Source organism: Heptranchias perlo, chromosome 4 (assembly GCF_035084215.1).
Source record: "Heptranchias perlo isolate sHepPer1 chromosome 4, sHepPer1.hap1, whole genome shotgun sequence".
Classification (NCBI taxonomy): Eukaryota; Metazoa; Chordata; class Chondrichthyes; order Hexanchiformes; family Hexanchidae; genus Heptranchias; species Heptranchias perlo.
The window spans coordinates 123,379,355-123,402,075 of NC_090328.1; the positions used below are offsets into that span (position 1 = coordinate 123,379,355).

General features: G+C 42.1%; 1 protein-coding gene across 1 annotated transcript in view; it reads right to left on the reverse strand.

The window, feature by feature from the left end:
* The window catches only part of LOC137321267 (phospholipid-transporting ATPase ABCA1-like), a 138,660-nt gene that overhangs the window by 111,826 nt on the left and 4,113 nt on the right, over positions 1 to 22,721 (reverse strand). The window contains exon 2 of the mRNA XM_067983613.1: positions 3,809 to 3,930. Coding sequence (XP_067839714.1) covers positions 3,809 to 3,877 — 69 coding nt within the window. The 5' untranslated portion in view covers positions 3,878 to 3,930. The remainder of the gene's footprint in view (positions 1 to 3,808; positions 3,931 to 22,721) is intronic.

Genomic DNA, 22,721 nt, shown 5'->3' on the forward strand with positions numbered 1-22,721 from the left:
AGCACAGTATAATTCAACAGCATAAACTGACCTCCACTCAATAGTAATTTGTTCTTGTTAGCAAAATAGCGTGCAAAAAAATCCATAATTAAAATAAGATATTCTATCCACTATAAACAGTACAGACCTCAAATCAAAGGGTCACTTGACAGCTTACTACTCAACTCTGAGGCATTAACTCCCATAACCAAAATAGATCACCTTTAACTTTGCCATGTTCTTAATGGAATGTGAAGATAGATCCATAAAAAGCAGCTAGGTTACAAGCAGTATGATTTTTTTTCTTCCTAGGTGTTAGACCTCCTCCCCCCATTTGCAATGAAAGCATGAAAGGAATATTTTATTAGAAAGACAGTAAAAGCATTTAAGCTTTTTTTAATAAAATAGCTCCTACTGGGGCTTCTATCTCTGGGACATTTCTGATGTTGGATGCTGAAACATGATAACTTGGTACTCATCCCCTATCAACTCCCACCCGAATGCTCCAAGAACTAAGGGTACAGGGAGCTGAGCTCAACCCAAACATTACGTATGGGTAGGACATTTGACTTGCCCCACTTTACTTTTGAAAGCCTCATTGCAAAGGAAAAAGGAGGCCAGAAGGCAGTGTAACCTGACAAGATTCAGACTGACAGCGTTGTGCAATCTTGGGTAATGGCCCTCGTCGATTTTTCCAGCATACTAAGAAGTCCTCTGTTCCTTTACAGCTGTCACGAACATTATGGTTATAGACTTCGATATAAGATAAATTGAAGATTATATGGTGCGAAACAGTCAATGCCAAAGTTCTGACTCTTACAAGGGATCATTCAGAGCAGTAGCTAATCTTGCAGAAACACTCCTAAATTAATTGGATTTTTCACGTCATAAAATGAAGTGAGAACAACTTCAAAATGAAGAGTTTCAACTTCATTAAGAAGTCTTGGTACCAAACTTTCACTTCACTTACTAGGAGGAAAATAAACACTTCTAAAAATACAAAAATTATTTGTCAAGTGTGGCAAATTACTTGCAATGATATTGAGTAAAAGAACTTTTCCGTAACTTCACACGAAGGAAAGTTAACCTCAATGGGGGCCCTGGCACTGAGATTCCCAAGCCAGGAGCACATCACAACTCACTCTCCCTTACCACAGCACAGACTGGAATGACAATTGTTTTTTCCCCTGTACAGCAGTAGCCAACATTTTCACAGGACAAATGGCATGGAAAATGCTGGAAGAACAGAAAGCACTGGGAATATAGGAAAGGGTGGTGAAGGAGGACAGTTTGAGATTGTGAAGCAATTCCAAAGGAGCAAAAAAAAATTGTAATCAGATAAGAAAAAGGAAATCACAATTTTCTTTTAGTTTAGCATTTTGGAGGAAACAGAACTTTGTTTTGTAATTAACCCTTTGAATACTGAAAGGCTTTCATTTGGCTTTCATTTCACAAAAGGGCAAGTTCAGCGATACTCCTGATCCTGAACTGGGCTACGTCGGAACATGAATTGGAGACAGAACTATAACATTAGAGCCCAGTTCTCCTAACCATGCTCCCATCCAGCAAGGCTCCACACCGGGACTGTAGCCTCACTGAACCTGTCACATAATAGCTGCAAAAAATATTAGGGTATTAATTCATCTGGTCGCCAAGCATAGCAACGTTGTAAATGCACCTCACAATCTCCTCTGTTCACTTTCTTTTGGAACCCGCTTACAATTTCATTAGAAATACAGACGAGAAAGTCTTCAAACATAATGCAACCATAGGAATTCTCACTCCAATGTTTGTAAGTCTCCAATGATGGATGTTTTGAACAGAACCGAGAATTGTTTATATTGAATACATTAAATATTTGTTAGCTCAGTATTCACGGATAAATTAAAAATCTAATATCCTGAACCTAACATTGAATCCAACACAGACAGATAGATGGATGAGTCCTCTTTGTCTCAGCTAAAAGAATGTTAAGCAAATTAAGTTTGGGTGATCTTAGCACAGTTTCTAATAAGTACAAATCAGGAACACTAGTATATTAAAAATGGTGAGTGGCCGCAACTTTTCATAGGTGACGCTGTGAAGGCCACACCACTTGACCCATTAACTACAGTCGGGGTTCCTCTAATGTTACGTCACAGCTCCACTATTCTGACCCTTCCCCAAACCTGCGGCTGTAAGAAGTGGGCATTGGCTAACACCCACGGCTCTGTAGCTGAAATATCACTGCTCGCAACTTCAATGCACTCTTGTGTTCCAACCTGTAAGGTAGCATTCAGAAAGGCTGCAAGACAGCCCCGACACACCAGAATCAATTGTCAACTCAGTTAATCTTTGCTCCTTCCCTCTTTTAACGGATCCAAAGTATAAGCAATACAGACATCGTCAACATTATTCCTCGCCGGTTTCAATATTTTTTTTAAATGCAGCTTTGCTGATCTCTGGCATCTTTGTTTCCCCAAGAAATGAGCTCTTTTAGCAGTTGTATGACCTGATATTCAGCTGGCCAGGTCACTGAAGGACCAGGAGGGCCCATTAGCAGTCCCTCACCGGCCCTTACTCCCAAAAGAGCAACCTCAGAAAACCAATGAATGTTTCTCGCCCACCCCTCCCACCCTCCGCACTGCTCCATTGAGAAAAGGTAAATCAACACTTGCTCCCCATTGACTGAAATGAAGGGCGGAAAGATCAGAGCTGCCTCACAAAGTTATAAATCTGACCCAGAAAAGAGGGTAACGATTCCACCCCTGCTGAGATCGAAATGTGGGCCTGGTGGAAGGAAAAGGAGCTCATTCCCTCTTTAATCCCCCCACTGAGCTAGTTCCTCTGTCTTTGCTCCCCCCAATCCCAATCCCCCTCCTCTCATCCCTCTTACCAACCCCCAGGTCCAATTACCACACCATGGGGGTGCCGACTCTCCTGCCACGCACCAAATCTTTCAAGCTGGCACAGGAAGCATGGCCCAGTTGGTCATACCCGACTGTAAAGCTCAGTAAAATTAGCAGGTATCTTACTGGTTTACTAAACTACGAGAAACCTTTTCCCTGAATACTAAACTGAACCAGAAGCTTTTGCAACCTGAAGGGCAATAGGTTACTATAGCTGTTTATTTTCAGCTACTCTGTATGTTTGTCTTCTACACCACACACACAGTTTTTCAGATCAAGAGAGCAGTCAGGAAACCTGCTTCCAACTTTCTACTAATGCCCTCTTTGAAAAAACACAAGGAAATGTGCAACTGCACTTTGAGAAAACCCATATTCTACCATGATGCAGAGTATTGATATGTTAATTTACTACACTACCACTGCTGTAGTTTTGTATAAATAATTGCGAAATTGATAGCAGGAAAGGACCAAGTGAGGACTGTAACTGTGTCAGATTGATTTCAACAGACTGCCATTTACAGTCATACCTTTATTCTTCAAGCGAGAGCTAGACCTGTTTCTGGCTGGGTTGGAGATCACCTCGTACAAAAGGTAGGCACTGCATAGAATTATCAGGGCCAGAGTGACCTCCTGGGCTAGTTTCACTCACCTAGAAGGGGTCGAAGAGGAATTTTCCAGATTTTTTCCCCCAAATGGGCCTAGCTTTTTATCTGTTTTTTCGCCTCTCCCAGGAGATCACATGGTTTTTGGGTGGTGTGGAGAGTGTATATATATTGTGATACACAAGGTATCACAATTGTGTGGGACAGGCTGGATGGACCAGGGGGTCTTTTCCGGTTTGCCATTGTTCTTATGTTCAACAAACTGTCGTTTCGTAGTCCATTCTTTTCAGGGAGTTGTCCCATTCATATTAATGGAAGCCTTAAAATAAAAGCACTTACTGTTTGTCTCCTTCTATAGGTGAAATTCTTCCACAGTAGCAGTCCCAGCTGTGTCCGGAAATTAGCCATATTTTCAGAGCAGCTCCACTTGGTACAGCAAAGAGGCTGCTGCTCGTCATCAACTGAAAAAGAACAAGAGAAAAATATTCGGTAATACCTGAGTGCCACTGACTACCTCCCCCGCTTTTGCAAGTCCAGCAATACTCTTTCGACACCAGTTGCAATAAATGTGTCATAACCAACAACATCTTCAACAATAACATGCACAAAGTGCAGGGGCAGACTGAGTAATCAGTCATCATGTTGCTGGACAATGAGAGGAATGAATGCATCCTGATGTCTACACTACTATACACTTTGCTTCATTAGATCATTATGCAGGTCGAAGTAAAAAAAATTGGTGTTGGTTGCTAATTTGAAAAGCGACAAAATTTATAATTGTCACTCACGGAAGACCAAATGTCTATTGTGATGCTAGTTTGAGAGACTTTACCTTCTGCATTACACTGGACTAGGTATTCAGTAGGGTCGATCTTGTGACAGCATCCTTTCTACACATCTTCATCCTTCTTTCGAAGGAAGAACATTTATACAGCACCTTTCACATCCTCAGGATGTCCCAAAGTACTTCACAGCCATCAAATTACTTTTCTCGGAAGTGTAGTCACTTATGTAGGCAAACGTAACAGCCAATTCGTGCACAGCAAGGTCCCACAAACAGCAACGAGATAAATGACCAGATAAATCTGTTGAAATACTTATATCATCTAGGTAATAGGCAATAGAGCATGTCTGGAGGATTTCCCTTGGGTTTTAAGAGGGGGAACAAAAAAGTTCTGTCCAGAATTCCATGCTGAACCATTCAATATGACAAAATAATTGCAGTGGATAAAACTAAGACTTCTAGTAATGCAACACAACCAACAAATCACAATAAAATCATTACAATGAATTGGAAATGTGACTCCCCTCGACTTTATAAAGCCACCAACAAAATCTCCACCAACAATCTGGTCAGAAGATTGGATGGTAAATTCAGTGCCAGCCCTACAACGCCCTGAGATCTCCGCAATCCTCCTATTCTGGCCTGTTGCACATCCCCGGTTTTCATCTCTCCACCATTGGTGGCCATGCCTTCAGCTGCCTGGGCCCTAAGCTCTGGAATTCCCTCCCTAATCCTCTCTGCCTCTCTACTTCTCATCCTTTAAGACACTCCTTAAAACCTACCTCTTTGACCAAGCTTTTGGTTACCAATCCAAATATCTCCTCATGTGGCTCGGTGTCAAATGTTGTTTGATAATCGCTCCTGTCTTGGGCTGTTTTACGACGTTAAAGGTGCTATATAAATGCAAGTTGTTGTTGTTGTTGCTTACTGTTGCCTAAATCAGTACTGATCTAATTTATCCAGTTTACCTGTTGTCTAGTATAAGCTGACAAAATCAGGTCCAGTCACTCATAGTCAATGCATCTTTAATCTCCAATAAATCTTTGCTTGTAGTCAAGCTCCATTAAACACATGGAAAAGAAATGGAAATTAGTGGATAATCAAGAGCACCCAAATTTAGGCCTTACTTACAGCAGTACCTTAGGCACAGGAAAGACGACAAGCACATTGTAAACTGAAAGTAATATTTCTTGAGCTATGAGGTTGACTTATGTCTGATCAGACAAGATTGGCTGTGCAATGAGAAAATGTCTTTGCACCATGAAAAATGTCAGGCGGATAATTGGGGCACAGATAATGGAGGTTCCACTGTGCTCATTCACAAAGCACAGTGACTATCCAGACAAAGGAAAGGTGCATTAAGTTTTTAGTTAAATATGAAGCAACTGCTCTTGGTCAGTATGGTAACCTGAAATTTAGACTCAGTTGTTTTTTTTTTAAATCTTTGTGGTGGATTGGCCCTCCATTTCTCTAGTTTAATCCTCAGCAAAGAAGCTAATTGTTTTCTCTGTCTGTAGATAAACACAAGAACTGCTGCCTTGACAGCTCCTCAACTTTCTTGTCTGTGCAGAGTTTGCAGTTCACAGCTGGAGCAGTGGTGGGGCACTACAATTGATCTCAATGACCCTGGCTAGACAGAGTGGAGGAAAGTATCAGGCATGGTACCCTCTCCTGATCACTATCCATTGACCCCTGCAAAGGCCGTGTATGCGAATATCAGGATTAAGTTCAGATATAATTATCCGCTTGAAGAAATGAACAAAGCATTAAAATTGATCCATGGAAATCTCAATCAACCCTTAAGATTTTATTCTGACCAATGTTAGAATAACATTGGAAGGAGCATGTGGCAAAAAGATTCCAACCAGCTATCATAGGTACAGCGGTAAAAATTCAAGGGAAAACGGTCTCCAGATCCAAAGCAATCAATACAAACTTTTTGATGGCCTCCTCACTCAGAACTCCTTACATACCATGACAATTTATCCTTCCATTATAAATCCTACCTCCTGGATTATCCTACTTTGTTTCACTGCTGTCATCCTCCATCCACAATCTTCTCAAACAGAACAACCCCTCTAGCTGTTCTCAATCAGTCATCTTACAAATTTGCGCAAGTAGAGTTTTTAAACATACCCTGCATTGGTCTAAATTCAGCATGTGACGGAAGATTTTAGTTAAGGTGCATGACGATGCCAATTCCTGTTTAAATTGGATCCACACACTACCATTTGGTGGAGTTTAACAAGGCCCAAAAAAATTTCCACCCAAACACAGGATGGACAATTCAGATGAGCAGTTCTCAGTGAGAACAGGTTTCTGCTCAATTCCAATGCTTTATGTTGGAAAGCAAAGAATTTGCTGGCACCTGGGAAATTCCTTCAAATATCATGCACAATATATGGAAATTGATATCAAAAAACACTATCTTAGAATAACCACAGGTACTTTGATCACTGGGCTAACATTCCTTATGTTGAGTATTTCTAACAGACCAGTATCTTCAGGGCACCCAGCTTTCATATGAAGGTCCATAGCTGGATTCATGTCAGATCAGGCTTTCTTGACTGCTTCTTCCATCCATCCGAGGAAAAACGCTTATTAATATAGTCAACTTAGCATACTTTGCTAATGTTCAGTAGCTGGACTTAAAAGATCTTTAAAAACAGAGGTTTCTCTTTCACATCTCACTTATCACTGAAGTTTCAGTTAATGTTGAGTTCTTGGGGGAATCAAGAATGAGGGGACATTATACTAAAATTAGAACTAGGTCATTTCGGAGGGAAATCAGATCAATAGATTTTTGTTGGGTAAGGGTATCAAGGGATATGGAGCTAAGGCGGGTAAATGGACTTGAGGTGCAGATCAGTCATGATCTAATTGAATGGCGGAGCAGGCTTGAGAGACTGAATGGCCTACTCCTGTTCCTTTGTTTATTCTAAAACGCCATCAGCATAAATTTATCTTCTTAAAAAAATCTGATATTTCTAATACATTTTCCTAGGGCTGTTTTCTCTCTCTTTCTCCCCTTCCAGGCCCTTTTTATTGTGTTACATGAATAAATGGGCAATCCTCAAGTGGATTGCATGGTCTGTGCAAATCAAAGAAGTCCACGTGCAAGAAGCACTGATGCTCAAACGCAGAAGGGAACGCAGTGCTTATGAAAGAAGGGGTGGGGAAGGCAGTGTAGGTTCCAAACTGGGTCACCAAGCCGAGACCAATGGTGTGACCCGAAGCTGGACAGAACTTCAAATGGAGAGGGGTACATGGGGATCTTTTAGCTCAAATGGAAGAGACCTGTCAGACCCTAACATTATGCTTTGATTTCTTTGGGCTACTTTTGCTTTTATACTTTTTGTACTTGATAAGGCCCCTTATCAAAATCCTTGAACATGAATTGAACTTTGCTAGACTAGTTACAGAGTTGATTCAAGGGCTGCGGTGAACGTGTTGCAACATGCAAGTTAGTAGGTTAGTATTTGGACAAGTCACATCCAAAAGCACAGAGTTCACTTAAAAAAGATCAGAAATGTTTTTACTGAAGTTATCATTTTGATTATTCTGATAGCTTCACAGACAACGTTAATAAAGTTAGGCTAATACTTTGTGCTACGGGATTACCTCAGCTGGCAAAAGCTCCATTGGCGCCAACCCTGCGATATGGGCAACCCAACACTCTTGCCGTCAGGCGCAGAAAGCCCCTCCTGGTCGGGGGTTTTCAGTAGCACCCCTCCCCCCGATTGAAAGTGCCATGTCAGCAGCATTTGGTATCAGGTTTGTTATTTTGGGTGAAGCTCTCCCTTACGGGACTGTAATGCACTTTTAGCATTTCTGTATGGACCTTCCCCTAACATTGCAACTTTACATTAATTGGGGGCAGATTTTGACTTTGTGCAATAGTGTAAAATGAGCGATAGCGAATCGGCAGCACGTTTTATATCTGCCCCGATTTTTTTTTCCATTGAAGCCAATCGGGAGAGAAGTAAAATGGGCTGCCGACTCTCTATCACCTGCTTTACACTATCACACAAAGTCAAAATTACTCCCTTTGTGCATATGCAAGATTCACAGTACAAAAGGGGCAAATTCAGCACAACAAAAACTAACGCAATTACCAAACCAAGTGGATCGACAATAGAAATGGACGTATTTGAGGGGGGGGCAAACCTCTACTGAGGAACAACAAAGAGCAAATCAAATACTATGTTGTATTTAAAGGAGCCAAGCACAACAAATGCAATCTAACCGAGACTACTATTTTTTTAAATTGAAGAAATTACTGACATACGTAACTACAGCAGGATTCATTTAATGAACCCTATAATACATTGGCAGGCACCTGTAACTCTGAAGCTCCCCGTATTATAGGCATAGAGACCTAAGGCCCACAGCGTGCCCAAGATGCCAAGCACGTTCACAATGCGAGCGACAAGTGCAAAGGTCCTGCACACGAGCTGTTACAGTAGGCTTGTGACACCTCCAACTTTGCTGCAAATTAGGCAGCCGCCCAATAATGGCCCTGATAAGTTGCCTGTGTGCTCTCCAGCACTGTAGCAGTTATCTTTTCTGGCTGTAATTAAACAAAATGCATTTTATTCTCATCTCTCCGGCACTGATAGCAAAGTAATCAGGATATTGTAAACCATACTAAAGTAGCACAAAAAATAACTGTTCAGTTAACCGCTCTTCTCCTCCAAACTGATTGGCAAAAAGTCACATTTGAAGACTACAATAGGCACTGAAATCTGATTAAGAAAAACAAATGATTTTTGTTGTCAAGTATGAGCTCTGACGCTGGGTTCTGAAAACACTGTCCTAACTATGGACCCTCATTTCCTGCTATGAATCTCACACCATAATTTCCTGGAAATTCGGCGTGTTATAATGTCGCAAGCTTTCAGCAAATTCCAGCCAAACAACTCTGAATACACAGTCGGCTGCCAGCCAATGACGTGATCCCATTTCCCTCAGCGGGAACCTTTACGTGTGCATTGCAGAGCCACTGCAGTTGTGCTTGACACTAGCGTATATAAAAGAACGCACACTGATTGCCGAAACTTGTGATTGGTGCTGCTAAATCCATTCACTTTAGTGTCATACTATGCAACAACAACAACAACTGGCATTCATGAAGTGCCTTTCACATCATAAAACATCCCAAGGTGCTTCACAGGAACGCGATTATTAAACAAATTTGACACCGAGCCACGTAAGGAGATATTAGGCCAGGTGACCAAAAGCTTGGTCAAAGAGGTCGGTTTTAAGGAGCGTCTTAAAGGAGGAGAGAGAGGTAGAGAGGTGGAGAGGTTTAGGGAGGGAATTCCAGAGCTTAGGGCCTAGGCAGCTGAAGGCACGGCCGCCAATGGTGGAGTGAAGAAAATTGGAGATGCGCAGAGATCTTGGAGGGTTGTAGGGCTGGAGGAGGATACGGACATATTCTGATAGAAATTCAACTGGAATAAACATGACTTTTTCCCGCTGCCCCCCACCCCTCGACCCTTCCCTGACCGTGCTCCTAAGTTACTCGCCTCCTAATATTTTTATTTCTCCATAATTAACTTTTGATGATCATTCAATAAGCTTAGTGATCATCATAATACTACACCATGCACTTAATCGCACACCAACAAAATGGGGCTTGCCTGTCATTGGTATCCCACGTGACATCAGCTGCTTGCAGAATAGCAACCCCAAATATCAGTGAAGCCAGCTGGAAGAATTTCCCAATACTTGAGAGTGGTGTAACCTGACTGTGTGGTCATGGTTATTGATGTCATCTGGGTCCTTCTGTGTGATTACTGCTTTGTAATCATTCCTGCCATAACTTATTCTCTTTAGAATATGAGTTTAGCCATGAATGAATTTCCTGTCTTAGGTGAAGTCCTGGACAGAACTTTCCAATCAAACTCTCTTCTAATCTAAAGTGATACTATGGAAGGAATCATCGAAATTTATGGCACAGAAGGGAGCCATTCAGCCCATCATGTCTGTGCCAGCCGAGAAAGAGCTATCCAGCCTAATCCAAATTTCCAGCTCTTGGTCCGTAGCCTTGTAGGTTACGGCACTTCAAGTGCACATCCAAGCACCTTTTAAATGCAATGAGGGTTTCCGCCTCTACCACCCTCTCAGGCAGTGAGTTCCTTTGGGTGATTTTTTTTTTCCTCAGTTCCCCTCTAATCCTTCTACCAATTATTTTAAATCTATGTCCCCTGGTTATTGACCCCTCTGCAAAGGGAAATAAGTCCCTCCTATCCACTCTATCTAGGCCCCTCATAATTTTATAGGGAAGGGGGAGGGAGAAAAAAGTCAAAATTATCCCAAATCAATAGAATTGTCATTAAAAAAACAAGTCTCAGATCCTGTTCTCTCACCTGGCTGAATTCTGGTTTATCAGCAATTTCATAATTGTCTGTGGACTAAAGCCAAACCATTTCCTCTCAATCCCCCCCACCACCGCCACAAAAATGTCCCAAACTGCCATTTGTACTACAGATCCCAAGACTGAAACTGAAAAAGTGAACTTGTAGGGAGGGGGAAAAAAAGCAGAAGATCTGAATCTTAATAGTTTCACAGTCAACAGGCTCCAACAAAACTATCTAACCTGTGGATTTTCTTCAGAAAAAGATCCAAAACAGAAATAAAACAATATGCAAAGTGGGTAGGGACTGGCAAAAGATCCATTACGTCCAAAGGACGAGAAATCAAAAAGTTCCCTATACGCTCTCCGATCCTTCACCGTTGCATTTGCTACTGTCAGCCTATCTGTACTCCAGGGCCCAGGCTACATGTCCCATTTCATTTCATTTCATCCTTCCCCCTCTCCATCCTTCCACCACAGTGACCCTGAGACTCAAAATATATCATATAGTAACTGCGATTTTATATAGACTAGAACAAACAGATACACACCTCACATAGAATTCCATTACCAGATAGCACTGTTGCTCCATTTTTATCATGCTCTTCGAGCACACTCAACTTCTCATAAGATGTAAAGCAGACCAATAAGAGTTATTACAAGTGAAAAGGAACTGAAGGCAGTGTAAATGGCCAATGGCAGCCCTTGGTATCACTATAACATGCAGCGTACTTCGGGTGCAGACTAAACACGGGCATGGCGCACGCCATATTGGGCCCTACAGCGCCCGTTTCTCACCCAAAAGCAGGCTCTATGCAATTGAATTTCTAGGCCAAGAAAGTAAGCAGAAAAATATAAATATATATATAGAACCTATTAGAAAATCTATGAGAGCCTAGGTTGGCTGAAATTACTTTACCGGTATACTTTAGGGAGACGTAATTTTTAATGTTCTTCACATATTTATTTTAGCGTTTGCATTCTTTGCACCTTGACCCATTGGGGGAAGGTTTCCTCTGTTCACTTTTAAAGTGAAAATAATAAACACATGAATAAAGAACACATTTCCAACTTAGTTACAAATCGAGAACAGAGAATATCTTCCCCTGCTGTCTCATCTTTTAATGATCAAATTACTTTGTGTGCTTGAATGTCATTTCCATGGCTGACATGTAAATACCTTCCTAGTTTAACAGCTATTAATCACAATGAAACATCGCTAAGTATCTTGACAATATTTTCCTCTTGAGTTTTGGAAGTCCTTACTCGTGAAATTCCCGCTTATCAACTTGGCTACAAAAGGGCAGATGTGTTTCTACTTGCTCACATAGTTCATAGCATGACCCAAATGAAGTCACTTCCAAAACTTGGTTAGAATTCAAGGTTTTAATGTTAATAATCTGGTAAGTAAAAGCTAATGCAGATACTGTACTTGTGTATTCACTGTTCCAGACTGTCTCCCTTAAGGCACATTCAGCATGAAAGCCCCAGATTTGAGCCCCGGTCTGTGCCAGGTGAGCTGCTGAGTCAGGGTGGCAAATGGGAAGCGGCAATTTTCCACTGTGTTCCAGGATTGGAGAGGAAATATCAAATTAGCTAGGGTTCCTACTCGATCTCTATCCAGTGACCACCTTTCTGGAAAGTGCTTGTAAGTGGATGTGGATGAGCGTTGGGATAGGAGGCAATAAACCCCACTGTCAAACACTCTGCAGACATACCTATGAAGAATGACTACTTGGGGCAAGGTAATGGAGGGATGCCAGCACCAGTGGTACCTTATCCCACCAAGTTAGCCATGAGGAAAGAAGACGGGGAGGGGTAGGACATCTTTTTAACCCAAGTTATTAACTTACTGCTCATGGACAGATGGCTGCACCTTAAATTTTCCTCACTCTCAGCTGAGTGCAGGAGTTAGAAACGGATTTGTGCAATTGTCTACACAATTTCACGGGGCAGGATTGCTGGTGGCTTTGAGAACAGTAAATTTAAATCTTGTTACATGTGGGGTATGTGTTGCAGACTGAAGACTAATTTCCACTCAGGCGCATGGGGGTAGATCTTGACCTTGTGCAATAGTGTAAAACGGGGGATAGTGAGTCGGCAACCCATTTAACATAAGTGTCAGCCTTGACTCAGTGGTAGCACTCTCACCTCTGGGTTAGCAGGTTGTGGGCTCAAGTCCCACTTGAGCACAAAATCTAGGCTGGCACTCCAGTGCACTACTGAGGGAGTGCTACACTGTCGGAGGTGCCTTCTTTCAGATGAGATGTTAAACCGAGGCCCCGTCTGCCCTGTCAGGTGGATGTAAAAGATCCTTTGGCACCATTTTGAAGAGCAGGGGAGTTCTCCCCAGTGTCCTGGCCAATACTTATCCCTCAACCAACATCACCGAAAGAAAACAGTTTATCTGGTCATTATCATAATGCTTGCTGTGCGCAAATTTTTTTTTTATTCGTTCACGGGATGTGGGCGTCGCTGGCAAGGCCGGCATTTATTGCCCATCCCTAATTGCCCTCGAGCATTACAGCAAATTGGCAGCATTACAACAGTGACTACACTTCAAAAGTAATTCATTGGCTGCAAAGCGTTTTGGGACATCCTGAGGTCATGAAAGGCGTTATGTAAATGCAAGTCTTTCTTTCTTTTTAACTGCCTGATTTCAAGTCCAGACAGCTGTTACCATAGGAAAAGCCGGGGTGGGAGGGGGAACAGCAACCATTAATAATGCTAGTTTTTGCCATGCAGCATCTATTTGATACAAGCCACTTAATAAACACTGTTATTTCATCACACACGCACATGGCAGGCATATAGATTGTGAATGGAGCACGAGAAAAATAAACCTTCTTTGTTACGGTAATAGTCACCAGAAATTTCTGATGACTGCAATAGGCCTTTTGACAGCTTGTCTCCATATAATCAAAAGAAATCAGCCCCATCGCTTCTATTCAGCTACGAAAATGATGTTGCAATACAGTGGCCAGACTCATTCATTCAGTTGTAAAACCTTTTATAACTCACACGTAAACTCCAGTCACTCCTGGGTGATGAGGAGGTCCTTGTCAATCAACAGAATCATGCACCATTCTGTGTCTGCTACTGGAAATCCATGAGTGGCCGGACTCCTGCCTTGCACCCTCCGTAAACTTGAGCTCATCCAAAACTCTGCTGCCTGTATCCTAACTTGCACCAAGTCCTGTTCACCCATCTCCCCCTGTGCTCGCTGACCTACATTAGCACCCAGTCCGGCAACACCTCGATTTAGAAATTATCATCCTTATTTTCAAATTCCTCCATGGCCTCGCCCCCCCCCCTCCCTATCTCTGTAACCTCCTCCAGCCCTACAACCCTTTGAGATCTCTGCGTCCCTCCAAATCTTGTCTCTTGCGCATCCCCGATTTTCATCGCTCCACCATTGGCAGCCGTGCCTTCAGCTGCCTAGGTTCTGTGCTCTGGAATTCCCTCCCTAAACCTCCCTACCTCTCTCTCTCCCTTTAAGATGCTCCTTAAAACCTACCTCGTTAGACCAAGCTTTTGGTCACCTGTCCTAATATCTCCTTATGTGGCTCAGTGTCAAATTTTGTCCGATAACGCTCCTGTGAAGCCTCTTGGGGCATTTTACTACGTTAAAGGCGCTATATAAATGCAAGTTGTTGTTGTAAGAACAATGTTGTCCTCCATTTCCATTACACCACTGACACTGGAGGCAGCTCTGGCTCTAAGCTGCAGTTCTAGAACTAATGAATGGGTCGGTACGAGCGCCTCCAGCAGTGACAGAGAAGCCCCTGCGTTTTTCTTTGCACCTACGAAGACACAGCTCCAGAGAGCAACACGGGCTGAGGCTGGCACCGAAAGCCACAATCAGCCGGGTTTTCTGTCTGTGAGCAGGCTGAGCCCTCAGCGCAGCAAAGCAGTTTTCATGTTAGGGGCCACTCCTCCCAACACAGAGAAAGAACCGCAGCCAGAAAATTAAAAACCCCAATCCCGATTTGAGGCAACTGTGATCCAAAACCTAGCCCACCATGTAAACGGAGCAGATTCCACAGAATACAACAACAATTTGCATTTATATAGCGTCTTTAACCTGATAAAAAGGTCCCAAGGCGCTTCACAGGAGCCTTTTCAGACAATATTTGATACTGAGCCTCATAAAGAGATATTAGGATAGGTGACCAAAAAAATTGGTCAAGGAGGTAAGTTTTATGGAGTGTCTTAAAGGAGGAGAGAGAGGCGGAAAGGTTTAAGGAGGGAATTCCAGAACTTCGGGCCTAGGCAGCTGAAGGCACGACCGCCAATGGTGGAATGATGAAAATCGGGGATATGCAAGAGGCCAGAAATGGAGGAGTGCAGAGATCTCGGAGGGCTGTAATAGGTTACAGAGATAGGGGGGGGATGAGGCCATAGAGAGCTAAAATGCACTACAAACTAGTTCACACAGAAGCGGCCTGCAATAAACGTATGTCCTCAAAATTATCTAATAGAGTAGGTTGATAAAAGTGGAATTTGTTCTTGTCTAGCCTATTTGCATACAATCGATTGCTTTTCATCTAAGATTTTAATTAAGGATAAACTAGCTGACAAATATTAACCAATCTTGAGGTAGCACCTTACTCGAAAATTTTTGTGCATCAAGCATGTTCCTGAGACAAAGGACCAGTACCAAAGACTTCCACGGGAAACAAGTTGAAGAGACGTTGGTGCCATCTGAAGCGTTAAGTGGAAAGTGTGGTCAGTTTGGTGTACTCGCCATCTATAGCTTGTAAAATGTTGCCAGGTTATCCCATCACCTACTTTCACTGCTGTGCTGGCATGCATTAATCTAACTTATCAGTTTTAGTAACTGGGTAAATTTGGCTGTACTCTCACAGAGCAAAATGTTAAGCACTAATGTTCTAAAAACTAGCCAACTTCAAACTAGTGCTACCTTCATATAAATTGGGGGTTTCATTCTTTATTGTAATTTCACCAAAGTAACCCCAACACAAATAGGGATCTTAACTCCTTAAGCAGCAACGCCCATGTACCGTATGCTTTGCACACAAGTTGATCGCTACTGTACTTAACATTTAACACCCCCTTCATTACAACAATGACTACACTTCAACAGTACTTCACTGGTTGTAATGCACTTTGGGACATCCTGAGGACGTGAAAGGCGCTATATAAATGCAAGCCTTTCTTTTGCATTTCAGTGTTGATCGGCAGATAGCTCCAAACTTACACCAACCCAGACTCAATTACAATAATCATTCAGATGGCCAAACCTACAAGCTAACAAAGAACGGAAGAGTGGGACAAATTGGATAGATCTTTCAAAGAGCCGGCACAGGCACGATGGGCCGAATGGCCTCCTTCTGTGCTGTAAAATTCTATGATTCTATTGTGGATCACTTCAGAAAGGTGAAAAGAGGTTTAACTCTGTTACTAACACTAACTCACCTATTACGGTAGGGGACTGTCACTCTACAAAAGAGAGTTTTCAGACTCTTAATTCTCGAAACATCCAGCAGCAGCTCTCTGAAAACTCTGCTCAAGCAGCACCATGTTGGCTTCGAAAGTAACTTTGTGTTGCAGCGGATGCTTGTGTTGTTGGAGTTTGAACTTTTCCACCTGTTTTTTTTCAAGTTTTATTTCTGCATCCTGTCGAGATTTATTGTAGCAAACACACTCGGGGTAAATGTAACCAAACCCGCACGGCTGCACCTCTACATTTTAACTGCTATGGACTTTACTTTCTGGTGAAACATCCCATCACCATACAGAGGATAGATACATCAAGTCGTTTTTTAGCTTTGCATCAGATCACGTTTTGACAGTGGATCAGTAAAAGCCCAGATGTGATCGTTTTAACACAAAAAGCTTTTTGTTCAGGTGCTTTTTATAACTCGATTTCAACAACATCTGTATTTATGGAGCACAATTTTGGTCTCTCTTCAATTTTCTTTTAACCTCTACCAATTGTCTCCTCTCCCCTTACTCTAGTTCTTGCCTCATTGACTGATTAACCATCTCATGGACATTCCCTCCTGCTTTTACTGTAATCACAGCTGTGCTGATGCTGTGGCTCTTCTGTATATTAACATTAAATGAGGCAACTGAGATTGGCTGAAATAAAAGCACCCACATGGCCAGTTTTGATACTTTAATAGAAGAATACGTCGCTGATTTGTGCTCCAAAAACCTGCTTCAAATGCAGTAGGGGCAGGGAGGAGAGGGCTGGAGGTCAACAGGGGAAAGCAAGAATGCCTAGTGATTTCTGGCTGCGTTCAGTCCTGCCAGAGCTTAGAGTAACGAGGAAAGCAAAGCCAATGCCACATGTTTGGACATTGACTTTTGGGAAATCATCTGGAAGATGGACTTAAATCAAGTTTTTGTGGAATTGCACCATTTTAAAGGGGTCAAACAGTCAGGTGTCGACTTGGCTCCAGTCTGGTACTACAAACAAGTTATCAGCTGTGATGGCTCAATACCGATTTCAAAACGAGAGGACTCTCCCAAGTAGAGGCACTCGTAAATATTATTTTTGTGAGAAAAATACAGTACATATTTTCACAGTTTATACAAGCTAAAATTATTCCTCTTGGAATCTCTTGTCTAAAGCTAATCCAATGTCTCCAGGAAAGCCATTGTTAAACATTGGTGAAAAAAAATGAGGCTAACTGAAATTGCTAGTTATTCTTCTTCAAAACTGCTTTGAAATGTTCATTTACAGCAGCACTATTTTCTCATAAACTGAAGTCCCTTCCCCCCCCCCCCCCCATCCCCCGGCCATTTATACCTACCTGGCAATCACAAGAGGATATGTGACTTGTATTCCTCTTGGAAGCTTTTGTCGAAAGCTTTTTTTTAAAGTGGAGGTTGCTTCCTGTTTTCTCAACATGCAATATGATGCTGCTATTGTTGGTGGGATAGCGAGTGAGTGAGACAGAAACAAAACACAATGACTTCAAGCTGCACTGTCTTCATGAAAAAGCTGCTTTTTTTTTTGTCTGTCTGGATACATCGAGGAGCCGAGTATTATTTTCATTGCAACAACATCACCATATGGAATGACAAAATGATGTACTTTTACTGGGTTGTGTGGCGTGTTTGTTTAACAAGAAAAAACATTTTGTTAACGCACTTTTTCATGAAGATTAACGCCTCCTGAAGTTCAACTCAACTGACTTTCTAACTCAATATCCTCAAAAAAAAATGAATTTCAAATTAATTTTTTTTTGTAATCAATTTAATGTGAACAACCATAAGTGAGGACATGCAGCTTTAAGAAGGCAACACAAGACTTCCAAGGGAATCTTTTAAGTTCCGTCCGATTAATTACTAAGTAGATGTTTAGCATTAACACAAAATTTCAGTAAAATGTAAGAAGTGATAATTCTGTAATGTGTCCGCATGATCTGTTAAGAAGCACAGCCATACAATCATAGATTTTCGCCTTCCAAACTTGGGAGGTGCCTGGATTGTGGATTTTAAACCATCAAACACTCATAATTAGAAGTTTACCACTAACGGTGGAAGCGATTTGAGGTGACGAGTTAAGACACTGAAGCATACCAGCTTAAGCGCGATTTCTGCTGCAGTATATTGGCACCGATGCACTAAAGAGCTGATTCGACAATCGGGCATCCCCAGCGAGGAGCAGCGCTCAGGGGGAATTCGGTTCAGGAAGTTGCTCAAGCCCACAACCCGTGATTTTTTGTCCGTTTAAAGAAATGAATGGCAAAGTCAGGAGTTGTGGGCCTGCGGTCTCCCGAGCTGATCGGGGAAATCAGTGTGGAAACGCTGTCACAGACCGATGCTTTTCAAACCCTTCAAGGGTTTCTAAAAATCTAAGCTGACACTCCAGCGCATTACTAAGGGAGTGCTGCACTGTCGGAGGTGCCTTCTTTCAGATGAGACGTTAAACCGAGGCCCCGTCTGCCCTCTCAGGTGGACGTAAAAGATTCCATGGCACTATTTCGAAGAAGAGCAGGGGAGTTCTTCCCAGTGTCCTGGACAACATTTAATATTTATATTCCCTCAAGCAACTTCACTAAAACAGATTATCTGGTCATTATCACATTGCCGTTTGTGAGAGCTTGCTGTGAGCAAATTGGCTGCCGCGTTTCCAACATTGCAACAGTGACTACACTTCAAAATGTACGTCATTGGCTGTAAAGCTCTTTGGGGCGTCCTAAGGTCATGAAAGGCGCAATATAAATACAAGTCTTTTCTTTTCTTTCTTTCCAAGATTTGTAATTTCAGTTGAAAAGAACAGAATCAATCAAATACAGATAAACAGACATATAATGCCTTCCCATTCTCTTGTATTGGATCAAGTGCTGTGCACAAGCGCAGTATTTTACTTTAAAATTCTGATCCAATCATAAAATTTTCCTCAATTGCCACTCCTGATTTTCAGCGTGCTAAATAGTCAATCCGCTACCAGTACATTTCAAAAGAAGGATTCAGTTCTGTATAACGTTATTTTTTCAAAATGTGAGGCAATAGTCTTGTTTAACTGAAGTGGTCGAACGAATAATGAAACAGGCTGCAATATAATGATTTGCAAACATGCTAGGACGTCCTTTTCTTGGAACTTACAGAAATCCTGATTCTAGCATAGATTTCTTGGCAAACCAGTTGGTGCATTATCAGTTTCAATTGTGTAACTATCGCTCACAGATATAGCTGTTAATTTATCATGTGCAAGTTAATGTCTGCTTAAGTGACTCTAGGACTTGCAATTTAAAATAACAATGATGTGGAAATAAAACATACAATGAGCAGATTTTAAACTTAGCAGCCATTCACCAACCATTCCCCCCAACGCCCCCCCACCCCCATCAACACAAGTGTTCACACTTGTATAAATAATTTAAAATATTTTACACACTATGCAATGCAGTGTTCCACAGTAACCAATACCCTAATGAACCCAATCGTACGGTATTTTTTCCACTCCAGCACTTCACTTTATAATCAAAATTGTTACTAATCACCAAGATACTGTAGATCCTACAGGTATCAGTTTGGTTCAGTTGTATCAGTCTCACACCTCGGAGGCACAGGTTTACGGGTTCAAGCCCAACTTGTAGACTTGCGCACGCAATCTAAGTCTGATACTTCAGCGTAGTACTGAAGTAGTGCTCCATTGTCGGAGGTGTCGTATTTTGGGTGCGATATTACACCAAGGTCCTGTGCGCTTGTTCAGGTGGTTATAGAATCATAGCAGGAGGCCATTCGGCCCGGCGTGCCTGTGCCGGCTCTTTGAAAGAGATATCCAATTAATCCCACTGGGACTGTTTGGAGTGAATCCTGAACCCAACTCTCCTGACTCAGAGGCTATCCAAATAGTCCCACTCCCTGGCTCTTGTTCCTACAATTCTTTCCTTTTCAAGTGTTTATCTGATTCCCTTTTGAAAGTTACTATTGAATCTGCTTCCACCACCCTTTCAGGCAGTGCATTCCGGATCATAACAACTTGCTGCATAAAAAATATTTTCATCATCTCCCCTCTGGTTCTTTTGCCAATTATCATAAATTTGTGCACTCTGGTTATCAACCCTCTGCCAGTGGAAACAGTTTCTCCCTAACTACTCAATCAAAACCCTTCATAGTTTTGAACACCCCTATTAAATCTCCCCTTAACCTTCTCTGCTCTAAGGAGAACAATCCTACCTTCTCCAGTCTCTCCACATAACTGAAGTCCCTCATCCCTGGTATAATTCCGATAAATCTCCTCTGCACCCTCTCCTAGGCCTTGATATCCTTTCTAAAGTGCAGTGCCCAGAATTGGATACAATACTCCATCTGAGGCATAACCAGTGATTTGTAAAGGTTTAGCATAACTCCCTTGCTTTTGTACTCTATGCCTCTATTTATAAAGCCAAAGATCCCGTATGCTTTTTTAACAGCCTTAACAACTTGTCCTGCCACCTTCAAAGATTTGTGCCTGTGAACTCCCAGGTCTCTCTGTTCTTGGTGTCCTCAACCAATGCCATCAAAAACAGATTAACTAGTTATTTATTCATTAGCTGGTGGTTGGACCTTGCTGTGTACAGGTTGGCTGCCACATTACCTACAAAACAAGACTAACTGCATTTCAAAAAAATAATCCATTGACGATAAAGCATTTTAGGTTTGTGCTGAAGACATGGTAAGGTATTATATAAATGTAGGCTCCCTCTTTACATACAGTTGTAAAGAAGATTGAACTGGATAGTATATATACTGAAAGTCATTTTCTATTATTTAACAGTTGATTATCAATCAATAAATTCAATGCATTGATTATACCAGAATTGTTAGTCCTTCAATACAGACATTACAGAAGCACCCTGATCATTGGTGCCCAGTATGTCAATCGCCACCAGCAGAAATAAAAATAGATTAAAACTACATACAAGTTGAACCGCATATAAATTTCTATTTTTTTTAAAACATGGGACCAATTACAAGGCAATCTCAGCGCCAGGTTCAGTTGACATTTATGAACTGTTCAAGGTTCACTCTCTCAGCTCATGGTGTCGTCAGAAGTAAAAAATAACAACCAGGAGTGCTGGAAATCTGAAATAAACAGAAAATGCTGGAAGACAACGAAAGTCAGTCAGCATCTAGAAAAAAAACCCCACAGGCTCAAGAGATTCCATTCTAATGAAAGTCCCACCCAACGCACTAATGCGTTTTCCTTGTTCAGATGCTGACTGACCTGATGTGGATCAAAGACTTCTGTTTTTATTTTCATAGCATCTCAATTCATTCATCAACGCTGGATCAAAATCCTGGAATCTTCTACCTAAAACCGTCATGTAAGTCTACCCGCTGTGTTCTGCCCTAGAGCAGGTCCTCACTCAAGTCTCACACCTGAGATTCTTGAGCCAGTTGCTAGGGAAGAGTAGCTGAGGTACTTTCCCATTACCTTCCTGACCTTTGGAGTACCTGCTCCTAGGTGGGCTACAGTCAAGACTAAAGAGCCCCATCTACCCTTTACAATTGGGTGGGGGTGTGGTGGTGGCATTCACCCCATTCATCGGATGCCAGTACCCCTACTTGACGTTGATCCAGTATTCAGAGCCTGTGCTTTGGTCTCCACTGCCGGGGTTGTCTGGATTGGAACCTGAACCTAATCCTCCAGACTCAGAGGTGGGACCACTACCACTGCTCCTAGTGGTCACTCCACCTAGACGCAAGCACCCTGTTGGATGTCAACCCAGTATTGAGAGACCATATTCTAGTCTCCACCTACCTGGGACTGTCCGGATTGGGGCTCGAACCCTTGGCCTTCTGCCTCGGAGACCAGAATGTCACCACTAAGGCAAAGGCTCATTGCGAGTGCCATCAGCAGTTCAAGGAGAAAGCCCACCACCACCTTCTGAGGGCAACTAGGCAACAGCAATAAAACGAGACCTGGCCAGCATCACTCACATTCCAAGAACAAGTAAAAAAAAAATCATTATTCCCAGACAATTGTTTTTCTCCACACAACATGGCATACTTAATCTGCAATTATATGTTGAAATTCTTGTTAGAAAAAGGAAGAATTTCTTTTTTTCTAAGTTGACTGTAAAATTTTATATATGTGAACATTCATACTAACATATGAAAACAAAAGGCAGGAGAAGGCTGGCTGGTTCACCGAGCTTCCCCCAAACAGGCACAACGCAACTAAGCATCATGACCTAGTGTTCCCTCCCACCACCAACAATGTAATCTCCTGGGAGAGGCAAAAAACAGATAAAAGAATTTCAGGACAACTCAGGGAAGAACTAAATCTTGGAAATTCCTCTCTGGCCCCCTAAGGCAATCAAAATAAGCTTAGGAAATCACAGTGACCAGGAGGTACATGCCCAAGCATTCCATCTACCTTTTGTATGCAGCAAAATTAGCCACAGCAAGGAAATCGTTCAGCTCCTCTTTGAACTGTTGCAGCAAATCCACAATCACCACAATTATTCCGAGTGTCCATAATCCTCTGCGTGAAGACAAACCTCCCGGGATTTAACCGAATTCTACGCTTACATAGCTTATATGCATGACTCCTCCAATGCCGTAACCTATCTAATTTAAAAAAGTCTATCCACACACACAGTCTAGTCTTTTCATCATTTTAAATTATTTAAATTATTCAA